This window comes from Paroedura picta, chromosome 6, assembly GCF_049243985.1.
Source record: "Paroedura picta isolate Pp20150507F chromosome 6, Ppicta_v3.0, whole genome shotgun sequence".
In the NCBI taxonomy this organism is placed as follows: domain Eukaryota; kingdom Metazoa; phylum Chordata; class Lepidosauria; order Squamata; family Gekkonidae; genus Paroedura; species Paroedura picta.
Window position 1 is genome coordinate 733,016 of NC_135374.1, and position 13,885 is coordinate 746,900.

Here is a 13,885-nt window from a genome sequence, read left to right on the forward strand (position 1 = left end):
TTAAAACATTTTCAGTCCAGGCATATCGGTCTGTATTTCCTGTCTTTTGTATTCCTCTTTCAGGGTTAATATCTTCTGGAGAAATTAAGGAAGGCTGGACCTCATAAACCGGCTTCTGAGAGCTTCCACCTCGTCCAAAGAAGACCCATTCCCTGCTTTTTAAGTCTTGAAGGAGTCTCAGAGTGGCTTACAATTGCCTCTCCCCATGCAACAGGAGCTCTGTGCAGTAAGTGAGGATGAGAGAGCTCTGAGAGAACTGTGACTTGCCCAAGGTCACCCAGCTGGCTGCATGCGAAGGAGGAGTGGGGAATCCAACCAGGTTTTCCAGTTTAGAGGCTGCTGCTTTACTCTGAATATTCCACCCCGCGGCCTCCAAGGCAGTCGCTTCCACGCCTGGCATCTCTTGACCTTTAGATATCCAGAGTTCAGGTTATTTGGGGCCCTAACCTACAGGGTTCTCTTCAGACCTCCCTGCCCCTCATGTCACTCCGCAACACCACCCATGCCAGCCCTTCAGTCGTCTGCTTGACCGGTATTCCCGGCATGGAAGGCAACCACATCTGGGTTTCCATTCCTTTCTTCTCCATGTACGCGGTCTCAGTTCTGGGGAACACCATGATCTTGTTCCTCATTAGAACAGACAGAAGCCTCCATGAACCCATGTATGCTTTCCTCTCCATGTTGGCGCTCACAGACCTGGGCCTGTCCTTCTCCACCATGCCGACCATCCTGGGCATCTTTTGGTTCGATGCCAGAGAAATCAGCCTGCACGCCTGCTTTGCCCAGCTGTTCTGCATCCATCTGCTTTCTGTTGTGGAATCCTCAGTGCTCTTGGCCATGGCCTTTGACCGCATGGTGGCCATTCGCAGCCCTCTGAGGTATGCCTCCATCCTAACCCTGCCAAGGATAGGGAGGATGGGACTCGCTTTCGTGCTGAGAGGCATGGTCTTGATCGTCCCGTTGCCCCTTCTCCTCCGAAGGCACCACTACTGCAAGGCCAACCTCCTCTTCCACTCTTACTGCCTGCACCAGGAAGTGATGAAGCTGGCTTGCTCAGATATCACCGCCAACGTCATTTATGGCATGTTTGTCATTGTGGCCTCCGTAGCGGCAGACGCGGTCCTTATCGTCTTCTCCTACGGCATGATCCTCAAGACCGTGCTGGGCATCGCCTCGCGGGCAGAGCGCCTGCGGGCCTTGAACACCTGCGTGTCCCACCTCTGTGCTGTCTTGCTGTTCTACATGCCCATGATTGGCTTGTCCGTGATTCACAGGTTCGGGAAGAACTCCCCGCTTCTGGTCCGTGTCCTCATGGGCTACGTTTACCTCATGGTGCCCCCCCTCATGAACCCAGTGGTGTACAGTGTGAAAACCAAGCAGATACGGGCCAGGATCATCCAGAGCTTCTCCAAGGGAAGGAGGCCTGCCTAAGAATTCCTTCCTGGACCCAGAGAGGCAGGCTCAAAGTCATGAGACCAGAGCTGACTTTTCTCCAAAGTGGAATTCAACAGATTCGTTAGTGAGCGCCAGAGGTCTCTAGCTGCATTAATGGAGGGACTGGGAACCGTAGCGTGCCTGAAGGAAGATGCTGGGACCATCTCAATAGCCTAAAAACCTCAGAAGAGCCCTGCTGGATCAGACCAATAGTCCATCTAGCCCAGCATCCTGCTTCACGGAGCAGCCAAAGAAAAGGAAGTGCTGAAGAAAACATACAACACTCCTTCAGTTTTTACTCTAAAACAAACAATAATATATTTAGTACACTTTGCTAAGGAATATCTTCCTATTAGTTTGCTACAGAGAGTGGTTAATAATACTTCAAGATTCCTTGAATCCAAATCCAATGTTTTATGCACCAATATTATAATCCCCGACCCCAGAGAAATCCAGTTGACCCCAGTTGACTGAGATCCGGGCCCTGTCAGGATATGCAGAAGGGTGTTGAGGCCAGGATGGAAGAGGAAGCACGAGGGCCTCCTCCGTTTCCCCCCTCGCAATATTCCTCTCCAGCCACACCAGCTACTCCTAGCACTGAGAAGATCGCCCCACTGTAGTTCCCTAACAAAAAGGCCACCAGAGCCAGGACTGACTGAAACGGTGATCCACTGGCTTCCTCACTGGGATGCTTTCAACGGTGTTTGAAAGATGTTTTCTTGTTGATATATGCTGTGGCAGCCAATATACATTAAAGTATAAATATAACCACACTGTTCATAAGAAATGATAAAAAGATGCTGTGTTCTTATGACCTGCCCTTCCAGTGAAGCTTGGGGCGGGTGTCATTGGTCAATAAAATAGTCCAATCATATGACAAACAAATGTTCACATTAAAACATTTAGATGGTTGAGCATTAAGGAGGGCCTTGTTCTTGATGGCCCAGTTGGTGTTTCCATGTAGGAATTCCCTTGGGAAACTCTTAGTGATCCCTTCGACACCTCCCTAACAATGGGGTCACAGAAGTAGCCCAAGTGGTGTTTTCCCACCTTTGGCAAGCGAGGCTACTCTCAGGACCACCTACCCACAGTGATCCATGCAATGGTCACCTCCAGTCTAGACTGCTGTGACTTGCTAATGTGGGCCTGCCCTCGTCCTTGACCTGGAAGTTGCAACTGGAACAGGATGCAGTGGTGAGGGTTCTCACAGGAACTTCCCTCTCAATGGAAGGCCAGGTCATGAGGCTGGCATTCTACCACCTTCGCCAAGCCATACTTCTATATGGCCCCGGAACACCTGGCCACTGTGATCTATGTGATGGTCACCTCTAGACCGGACTTCTGCAGCTCGCTCTACGCAGGCCTGCCCTTAACCTTGACCCGGAAACGACAGGTGGTCCAAAACGCAGCTGCCAGGGTCCTCACAGCAACACCATGGAGGTCCCACAGTCAGCCCATCCTCCAACAGCTGAGCTGGCTTCCGGTCGAATTCCGGGTCAGCCTTAAGGTCTTGGTTATCACCTTCAAGGCCATACACGGTCAGGTCCCAGTGTACCCGAGGGACGGCCTTTCTGCCTATGCCCCTCAAAGAGCCTTGCACTCCACCACCACCAACCGGCTGGTGATCCCTGGCCTAAAAGAAGCCCGCTTGACCTCGACCTGGGCCAGAGCCTTCTCTCTCCTGTCCCCCACCTGGTAGAATGAGCTCCAGGAGATCAGGGCCCTGCGGGACCTAAAGCAGTAGTTCTGCAGGGCTTGCAAAAGGGAGTTCCTCCACTGGGTCAGCCAGAATCTACACCACCTGCTGGGCCTCTGAACCCCCCCTCCCTGGAATCCATGTATCCGAATCTACTCCATGGGCCTGTCTGATTAGGAGTTTGTTGAACTGTTGTCTTTTGTTACTGCCGTTATCGTTTTGTTGTTGTTAGATGCGAAGTCGTGTCCGACCCATCGCGACCCCATGGACAACCCCATCCTCCAGGCCTTCCTGTCCTTGACCGTTCCGTTAGCGTTGTTGTATTCTAGCTCCTTGGCAAAACTGAGTTCAATGTATAATTCCTCACGTTCCATGTAAACCGCCATGAACCCCAGGGGAGGGCGGTATATTATTGTAACAAAATAAACGAATAATATATCAATCAGTCATGGAGAGCTGGTTTTACGGCAGCTGCACTGGTTGCCGGTTGTATGACGGATCGAGTCCAAGGTTCTGGCTTTGACCTTCAAGGCCATTTGTAGTCTGGGGCTGTCTATCTCCCTATGCCCTTTGCGGGGCACTCTGCTCTGTGGATTCAAAGAGGATGGTGATCCCTGGACCACGGGAAGTGCGCTTGGCCTCAGCCAGGGCCAGGGCCTTTTCAGTCCTGGCCCCAGCCTGGTGGAATGAGCTCCCAGAAGAGCCGAGGGCCCTGACAGAACTGTCTCAGTCCCACAGAGCCTGCAAGACGGAGCTCAGTTCAGTTGAGGCACATCCCTGGGGGCATCAGGCTTACTCTGGTGGGGCCCCTTGACTTGGGTTACCAGGAATCTGGGGGTGATTCCTGACACCTCCTTATCAAGAGTAGCCCCCATGTTTCCCCATCTACTCCAGGTGAAGCTACCAGCACCCTCTCTGTTCCCGAAGCACTTATCCACAGTCATCCTTGCAATGGTCACCCCCAGGATTGACTTCTGTAACTCGCTCTACTTGGCCTTGACCCAGAATGGCAGCTGGTGCTAGGGTCCTCCCAGGGACATCGTGGAGGGCCCCCATCCAGCCTGTGCTGAGGCAGCTGCATTGGTTGCCGGTCATGTTCCAAATCAAGCTCAAGGTTCTGGTTCTGACCTCTAAGGCCATCCACGGTCTGAGCCCCACATATCTGAGGGACCTCCTACTGCTTTATGCCCATTGCAGGGCTTGGTGCTCTGTGGGTGCTAATTTGTTGGAGGTCCTCAGGAGACATACATGGTCTTGACCGGATCCAGGTCTTTTTCGGTCCTGGCCCAGGCCTGGTGGAATGAGCTCCAGGACGAGCTGAGGGCCTGCAAGAAGGAGCTCTTTGGCCAGGCATTTGGTTGAGGCCGGCAGTTGAGGTCAGAGGTCCCTTCCTGCTCAGCTGTGACAGCAGGTGCCCCTTGAACAGCTTCTCTGATAGGGAAGTAATACATAAATTATGAAATAATACATAAATAAAGTGGCAGACCCTGCAGAGGTTTTCAAGGCAAGAAATGGCCAGAGGTAGTTTACTATGACTTTCGGTGCATCCTGGATCTCCTCCCTTGGAGTCTCCCATCCAAGTCCTAGCCAGGCTCAGCCTTGCTCAGCTCCCAAGACCTGAAGAGGTGGGGCTGGGGGTGACCCATCTAGGTCAGGATCTCTTCCTGCTAGCTCTTCTCTCCCCTCCCCTCCAACCAGAATGCCTACTTGCATTCAGTGTGTGTGTGTGTGTGGCTATTCTCAGCCAGTTGTGCCATCCTGCAGGCTATTCCCCTCTGCCCCAGCAATAGGCATAAAGCTTCCTTACAAAACAGCTGCCCACCTGTTTCCCTGGACTCTCTCCTGCCATCGATCTGGCCGCGGCCAGGAGGACACGTTCTCCTCTTCTGCTGACACAGGAGCAGGTGAGAGCAGGAGAAGGACCCTCCCAGCCCCCCTTAACGGGGGAGGGAGTACTCCATGTGTAGCTGCTGTTCTGGGAAGGGGTGCGTGTCGGCTGAGCAGCCTTGGAAATATGAACAGAACCAGGGAGACTCAGTGGCTGACTCCTCCGTGCATCCAGAGGCCCTGCTGCTTGCACTGGAATTTATTTATTTAGACTCTCTTTTTCTCCCCAGGTGGCTTTCCACATGGCTTAGAACCTCTTCCTCCCCACTTTCTCACAAACACCCTGTGAGGTAGGTCCAGCTGAGAGTCTGCAGCAGGCCCAGCATCACTCGGCAGAAGGGGGGGAGATCAGGTTCCGCAGTAGGGTGGGGGGCAAACTGGGAGGGGGGAATGCCCGGCTTCTGTGCCTGTGGTCACACTGAGCCCCCTCCGGGGAGTGCTGCTGAGCAGGGTGGCCCCAGTCCTGCCATTAGAACATGCCTTTCGGGTGGGCTTGCCCCCTTTCCACAGGAGCTGGGGAGTCTCCCACCTCGAGCACCTACTGCCCCCCTCAGTGGCTCTGCTGGCAGGAGGAAACGCCAGGGAAACCTCAGGAGGCCACCCCTGAGACCCCACCAGAAGAGAGGTTCACGCTGGCAGCCAGGTGGGTGGGAAGTGGCAGAAAAGAGTTCGAGTCCAGTCCTGTAAGACCAAACAGTGTTATTCCCAGGATACCCATTCAGGTGCACAGACACCCTTTCAGACACAGAGAGACAGCATATCCTCAAGCATTACACACAGGCGGAGGCTGAGATGGGGTCAGTGGGCAGGAAGGGCCAGCTGGAGTAGAAGAAGAGTTGGGGTTTCCACCCCGCTTTTCCCTGCCTGAAGGAGTCGCCTTCCCTTTCCTCTCCCCACCACAGACATCCTGTGAGGCAGGTGCGGATGAGAGAGACCTCTGAAAGAGACTGCTCCGTGAGAACAGCTCTGAGGGGACTTTGACTAGCCCAGCTGGCTGCATGGGGAGGAGAAGGGGAGAATCAACCCGGCTTTCCAGATTAGAAGCCGCCTCTCTTAACTGCTACACCCAGCCGGCTCTTGTAAAGATGCATAAAGATGTAAAGAAGCTGAGATTGGCAGGAACCGAAGAAGCACACAAGTACAGGAGGGAACAGACATGAGGAGAAGTTGGAGTCCAGCCTCACCCAAAGGTCAACAAACTTCAGCTCCTCAGCAGGAACTGGGACACTCAGCACATCCAGAAGCGCACGCCTTCTGATTGGGACATGTTTCCTTAAATGTTACATATCCGTGGGGGGTTACTTGCCTGGAGGTAACTTGCCTGGAAGTGGGGAGAGGAATGGGAAGGCGACTGTAAGCCGCTTTGAGCCTCCTTCGGGTAGGGAACAGCAGCATATAAGAACCAACTCTTCTTCTTCTTCTTCTTCTTCTTCTTCTGGAAGGTCTAATTAGAACAAAGATGCACAAGTAAACGAGCAATAAATACAGCGTAGACTGGAACATCACATTTGGTAAGACATGGAAATAGCAGCAAATTGCCATGAATTAACAACAGATATGAGAACTGGGTCCAAGTTCAGTGCCCCCCACAAGGCAAAATTCTATTTCTGGGTATAGGTGAGGACTGAGTGACTTAGCACTTTTAGTGAGAGAAGAAGCCAGTATCCCTGTTAAGGCCAGGGAATTCCATCTTCCTGAGCATTATCATTCAGCCATTATCCAGTAGAGGTTGTAAGTCGCTGATGATTCATTGAACTATTTTGAGTCGAGAGCTGGAGGTAACCATTAGTGGTGTTCTGTGATTGTTTCATAGAATCATAGAATAATAGAGTTGGAAGGGATCTCCTGGGTCATCTAGTCCAACCCCCTTTTGGGCCAGTCCAGTAACAGGTTTTCTCTGGGTACCAGTCTGGCTTTGTTAATTTGTTTCTTAACTTCATTAGATGGGTATTTAATAGAATCATGGAATCATAGTTGGAAGGTACCTAGTCCAACCCCCTGCACTATGCAGGAAATTCACAACTACCTGCCCACCCACAGTGACCCCAATTTCATGCCCAAGTGATCCCCCCCCCAAAAAAAACCAGAATCTCTGGTCAGTCTAGTCTGTGGGAAATTTGCCTTCTGACCCCAAAGTGGCAATTGGCATTTCCCTGGGCAAGCAAGAAAGGGCCGCAAGAGCCATGCTCAGAGGCAGTCCCTTCTGACCAACCACATACACAAAACCAGCATTTCTGTCTATCTAGTCTCTGCTTAAAAACCCACCACCTCTTGAGGAAGTTCCAAAAAGGTTTTTGTAGAACCCGCAGATAAAAATCTCTATCTGCGGGACTGGAGCAGAAGCGGGTGTGGTCTGGAGCCTATCTGTATTCATTTGGTGTACTTAGGGTGATAGCTGGGGACAAGCAGGTCTGTTTGCCCATCGGTAGGTTTCCGGTATAAGGTGGTCTCTCTGCATCCATTGTGCATTTTTACAGCAGTGTCCAGAAAATGTCTTTCTTGCATAGACTGATTTGTTGTCGGGATGGTTGTGGGGAGAGAGTCATTGAATGCCTGGTGGAATCTGCCCAGGGCTTCTGTACCATGTGGCCAAACCATAAAAATGTCATCAGTGATTTGCAGGTCTAAGAGAGGTGCAAGCGGGTGGGAGCACTGCTCCAAGTCAACCATGAAGATGTGAGCATATACCGGGCCATGCGCATGCCACCCATGGCTGTACTTTTCACCTAAAGGTGTTGCCACGTCTGAAGGGGTTATGGGTAGAGGCAGAATGGCAGAGTTTGACGGCAAAGTCAGCTGCGGTGTCGACAGAGATCTTATTCCTCATCGCTTATGATCCCTCCTTGTGTGGGATGTTGGGAGGCAGGGATCCTGGTGGCCAAAACAGTATTCTCTGGAAGGTTTTTCGCAGAAAGCTTGAGGTGCCACGAATGTCACCCGAAGCACTGATGGCGCAGGATCTCGCCCATCTTCACTCCAGCCAGCCCTGCCTGGCAATTGGTCCCACCCCATCCTGTGCTCTAGCAATAAGTAATGGCTGAGGAAATTCTGATTTCTGACATGAAAGCTTCCCCCTTGAAGGAAACATTCTTGGCCTTACAGGTGCCTGACTGGACTCAGACCTCTCTCAGAAAGCATAGGCTGGCTTCCAGGCCCAAGGGGTAAGCGACAGCAGTTCTTGGGACCCCCCTTCTAGGCGTCTTCCCTCCTCTGATGGATACCAATATGGCTGCTCCCCTCAGCTGATCAGTAACTCTTCTAACCATGCCCTTGTTTCCAGGATCCAAGAGAACGACCCTAGTTCAGAGCTGACAGAACCACCCGCCCTGAGCGAACCATGTCTGCTGCTAACTGGACCTTTCTCCACCCCTCCATCTTCATCCTCACAGGGATCCCAGGGCTGGAAGCTTTCCATGTCTGGATCTCCATCCCCTTCTGCTCCATCTACATCCTCTCCCTTCTTGGGAACTGCCTCCTCCTGCTGGTTGTCCGGTCCATGCCGAGCCTCCATGAACCCATGTACTTGTTCCTGTCCATGCTGGCCGTGGCTGACTTGGTGATCTCTACCACCACCTTGCCCAAAATCTTGAGCATCTTCTGGTTTCAGCGCCGAGTCATCCCCATCAATGCCTGCCTGGCCCAGGTGTTCCTGATCCACTCCGTCTCCACCATGGAGTCTGGGTTCTTTGCCGCCATGGCTTTTGACCGTTATGTGGCAATTTGCAACCCACTGAGGCACGCCAGCATCTTGACCAAATCCGTCATTGCCAAGATAGGCCTTCTGGTCATGATCCGTGGAGCTGTGCTACTCTCCCCCCACCCCTTCCTGCTGAAAGGGCTCCCGTACTGCAGGGGAAATGTCATCTCCCACACCTACTGCGAGTTAATGGCCCTCGTGAGGCTGACCTGTGCAGACACCCGGGGGCTCAGGGCCTATGGCCTGACCGTGGCCTTCCTGACCGGAGGGCTGGACTTCAGCCTGGTCATCCTGTCCTATGTCCTGATCCTGCGGACGGTCTTCCGGCTCCCTTCGAAGGAGGCCCGGCTCAAATCCCTGGGCACCTGCAGCTCCCACGTCTGCATGATCCTCGTGTTCTACGTGCCGGCTTTCTTCTCTTTTCTGACCCACCGGTTCTTTCATAGCGTGGCTCCCTCTGTCCACATCTTTGTGGCCAACATCTACGTCCTGGTCCCACCCATGATGAACTCCGTTATCTACGGAGTGAGGACAAAAAAGATCCGAGAAGCTGCCCTGAGGGTCTTCAGGTTCCCCTCTCCTCGTGACACCAGAACTGGGAAATAAAGGCAACCTGAATGTTGCCCCCAAAGGACCTCTGGATTCGCCCCTCTTCTGGGCTGTTTTCTCAGCAAGGTGCTGCCTTTCCTGGCTCTCAGGCCTTGACCTGCCCACGGTCGTGTATGTAAGCCACGTGCGGCTCATTCAGACCACGATGCAAACGAGGGATTGTAAATCAACCAGTCAGAGACTCTGATTAGGAGATTTTATGGACCCAGGAATTGGGCCTGTTTAGAACCCGGACACGACTTCGCACATAACAACAACAGAACCCGTCAGGCTCTTTGGTGGGCGCAGCAAACCGTAGAGAAGTTTGTGGTTCTTCCTGGGCCCATTCTGCACACACAGGATAATGCACTTTCAATGTGCTTTGGCAGCTGGATTTTCCTGTGCGGAACAGGAAAATCTACTTCGAAAGTGCATTGGAAGTGCATTATCTATTGTGTGCAGACTAGGTTTCCTCTCTGGTGTTTAGTTGCTGTTTGAACTGAATAAAGAGCTGTTACTTTGAAGAACATCTAATCTCTGTCTACTGCAGGGGTAGTCCACCTGTGGTCCTCCAGATGCTCATGGACTACAATTCCCATGAGCCAACGCTGGCAGGGGCTCATGGGAATTGTAGTCCATGAACATCTGGAGGACCACAGGTGGACTACCCCCACTGCAGACATAATGTTGACACGGAGGTCAGGATCGTTGCAGCCTCCCCTGGAGAGCAACTGCTTGACTGCAGGTGCCAGTGAGCCGCTCGTCCTCTGTGCTCCGTGCCCTGCCTCCCCAGGAGGGACGATCTGTCCGGGGCACCCAGCTTTTACTCCGTCTCATCATGAGGAGTCTTTGCATCGTTGAGGCCGCCACCATCACCACCACCACAGTGGCGGCGGAGGACTCGGCCTCCCCAGGAAAAGGGTCGATTACCCCCATAGGGGTTGCAGCTCCCAGGTTGCAAACGGCTGGTATAGAGGAGGAGGTTGGGAGAAAGAGGCAGTCCCGTGAATACAGGGGTCCTGGACCGGTTAGGATTTGAATGTGCCGATCAGAGCCTTGAAAGAGAGGATAACATGGTGTTAATCGAAGCCAAGGCAGAGAGAAAGCTTACTTTATATGTTCAAACGGCCTGTGATTTGGCACCTTTACTGCAGATGACGTGAATGGAGGGTTAGTCTATCAGGGTTGTGATGAGCTCAAGGTCACCCGCCTGGCTTCATGTGGAGGAGTCAGAACCAAGCCCGGCTCACCGGATTAGAAGCTGCCACTCTTAACCACTACACCTTGCTGGCTGAGCAAGACATGGTGTGTGTGTGTGGGGGGGGGGGGGGGGTTGTGGTTCAACTTGTGACACTGAGAGCCCAGTCAGGATCAGGCCCTTGTGGCATTTTTCTTAACTTTCAACTGACACATTTAGTTTGGCCTGAAGCTTGCAGAGGGCGGCTCTTCTAGAATGGAACTTTCTTCTCAAATGAAAGTAGTTTTAAATTGTGGTCTCTTGTGTGCTTTTTAAAAATGTTGCTTTGTTTAGGCTGTTCCATGCTTACACCCTGGAACCGTCCTTGGTCTTCGAGGAGCTCCTGGCCTTGGGCCCTGCCCTTCCCCTGCAGGCCAGCATTGCTACGCAGCTGAAAGTATCCCAGCGATTACTTGTCTCCTTTCTTGCTTTGGTGTATTTTCACAAGGGAGTTGGTGGGAAGGAGAAGCTGTCAATTCTTAGAGATCCCATGCAGGTGTGGGAGGGCAGCAGATAAAAAGGAGAGAAAAGGAACGGCTCCCGGAGAAGAAGCTAATCTGAACTCAAACAACGACCTAAAACTATTACAAGATTTCTGCCTGTCTTTCTAATGCCAGAGGGACAAATTTAGGCCTGGGGAAGGAGGAATGTGTCTTTGATCGTAGTCTTTTGCTGTTCCACTGTACTTCTGTACATTCTTTGAGATAAATTTTTTCTGGTTTTGAATTATGAGTTAGTTGTGTCTCAGCACCAACAATCAAACCCCGGGGCTTTGTCTCATGGTGATCAAAACCTAGCAGGGGAAGCCAGCTCAGCAGAGAATATCTCTTCCTTGTTGGCCTTAAAGGTGCTCCTGGACTCTGGTTTTATTGTGTGACTTCAGATGAACACGGCGACTCATTTGAATCTTCCACAGGAGGTTTCAAAAACTCTCCACTCCTCGTCTCCACACTGGCTGGCTGCAGGCTGAGATCCTGATTCCCACCCCCATGTCCTCTGGCCAGCTGGTGGCAGCAGAGAATAATAAATAAATGGGTGGGGCTTGTGTGGCTAAGCCAAAATTAACTGTTTGTTGGGGTCTCGGCCGCTGGACACCTTGATCAACTGAGTAAATCACTTATTCTCCCTGGCCAAAGCAAACATTCCTTCCTTCCTTCCTTCCTTCCTTCCTTCCTTCATTCATTCATTCATTCATTCATTCATTCATTCATTCATTACATTTATATACCGCTACTCCCAGCATACCGGCTCGTGGCAGTTTACATCCAATAAAAAACATAAAAACATCATAAAACCACACAAAACCATAAAAATTACATAAATTTCAAACACTGAAACCCCAAATGTCCTGCAGGAAACATCAGAGACGTGTAGTTAGCGTATTAAAAGTGCTCACCGGAGTACACCAGAGCATGCAACACATGAAGGTCTCACAGATCACATCCAACCATGACTCTTAGCAATAATTTTTTATTTTATTTATTTATGTTCCAATTTTTATTCTGCACTTTCTTTAAAAGACTCGGGGTGAATGTGGGCAAAAGGGTCTGAATTTGAACCCTTTGTAAATAAATGCCTTTGTGCGGGGAAAATGTCTAAAAGAAAAGGGGGGGGATGTTAGCCCATAGAGTCATAGAGATGGAAGGGACCTCCTGGCTCAGCCAGCCCAGCCACCTGCAGAAAGAGTGGCCACAACCTCCTGCAGCTGCGTCAGAGCAGGTCAGGGAAGGACGGTGCTCTAAGATCATAGAATCATAGAATCATAGAGTTGGAAGGGGCCATGCAGGCCATCTAGTCCCACCCCCTGCTCAACGCAGGATTAGCCCTAAGCATCCTAAAGCATCCAAGAAAAGTGTGTATCCAACCTTTGCTTGAAGACTGCCAGTGAGGGGGAGCTCACCACCTCCTTAGGCAGCCTATTCCACTGCTGAACTACTCTGACTGTGAAAAACTTTTTGCTGATATCTAGCCTATATCGTTGTACTTGAAGTTTAAACCCATTACTCCGTGTCCTTTCCTCTGCAGCCAGCAGAAACAGCATCCTGCCCTCCTCCAAGTGACAACCTTTCAAATACTTAGAGGGCTATCATGTCCCCTCTCAACCTCCTTTTCTCCAGGCTGAACATTCCCAAGTCCCTCAACCTATCTTCATAGGGCTTGGTCCCTTGGCCCCAGATCATCTTCGTCGCTCTCCTCTGTACCCTTTCAATTTTATCTACGTCCTTCTTGAAGTGAGGCCTCCAGAACTGCACACAGTACTCCAGGTGTGGTCTGACCAGTGCCGTATACAATGGGACTATGACATCTTGTGATTTTGATGTGATGCCTCTGTTGATACAGCCCAAAATGGCATTTGCCTTTTTAAACGCTGCATCACACTGCCTGCTCATGTTTAGTTTACAATCCACAAGTACCCCAAGGTCTCGTTCACACACAGTGCTACCTAGAAGCGTATCCCCCATCCAGTAGGCATGCTTTTCATTTTTCTGACCCAGATGCAGAACTTTACACTTATCTTTATTAAATTGCATCTTGTTCTCATTTGCCCATTTTTCCATTGTGTTCAGATCTCGTTGAACTCTGTCTCTATCTTCCGGAGTATTTGCCAGTGCTCCCAATTTGGTGTCATCGGCAAACTTGATGAGTAGTCCCTCCACCCCCTCATCTAGATCATTAATAAATATGTTAAAAAGTACCGGGCCGAGCACCGAACCCTGAGGTACCCCGCTACTCACCTCTCTCCAGTCTGATGAAATACCATTGACAACAACTCTTTGAGTGCGGTTCTCTAACCAATTCCCTATCCACCTAACGATCTGAAAATCCAGATTGCAGTCCTTCAACTTATCCATCAGAACATCATGGGGAACCTTGTCAAAAGCTTTACTAAAATCCAAGTAAATGACATCAACCAAATTTCCCCGATCCAGCAAACCTGTTACTTAGTCAAAAAAGGAAACTAGGTTGGTCTGGCAGGACCTGTTGGAGACAAATCCATGCTGACTTCCTTGGATCACCAAATTGTCCTCCAGATGTTTGCAGATCGCTCCCTTTAATATCTGCTCCATTATCTTCCCCACAACAGAGGTCAGACTCACTGGTCTGTAGTTTCCCGGGTCATCCTTCCTCCCTTTTTTGAAGATCGGAATAACGTTTGCTCTTTTCCAGTCCTCCGGGACATCTCCTGTCCTTAAAGACGTTCCGAAGATGATGGACAAGGGCTGTGCAAGTTCTCTGGAAAGTTCTTTGAGTACTCTCGGGTGCATTTCATCTGGACCAGGGGATTTGAACTCATCCAGTGCAGCTAAATGCCTCTCGACCACCTCTCTATCCATGTTAACCTGCC

The 13,885-nt window shown here is 51.0% G+C and overlaps 2 protein-coding genes across 2 annotated transcripts; both read left to right on the plus strand.

Annotated features, from left to right (window-relative positions):
• The first annotated feature begins 480 nt into the window (after positions 1 to 480).
• Positions 481 to 1,857, plus strand: LOC143840575 (olfactory receptor 51G2-like). Its single transcript, XM_077344187.1, has one exon. The coding sequence runs from the start codon at positions 481 to 483 to the stop codon at positions 1,429 to 1,431; it is 951 nt and encodes a 316-aa protein (XP_077200302.1). The 3' UTR covers positions 1,432 to 1,857.
• Positions 1,858 to 8,354: 6,497 nt separating this feature from the next.
• LOC143840530 (olfactory receptor 52K2-like) lies at positions 8,355 to 9,320 on the plus strand. Its single transcript, XM_077344143.1, has one exon. It carries the CDS (start codon positions 8,355 to 8,357, stop codon positions 9,318 to 9,320), a length of 966 nt encoding a protein of 321 aa, XP_077200258.1.
• Positions 9,321 to 13,885: the final 4,565 nt, after the last annotated feature.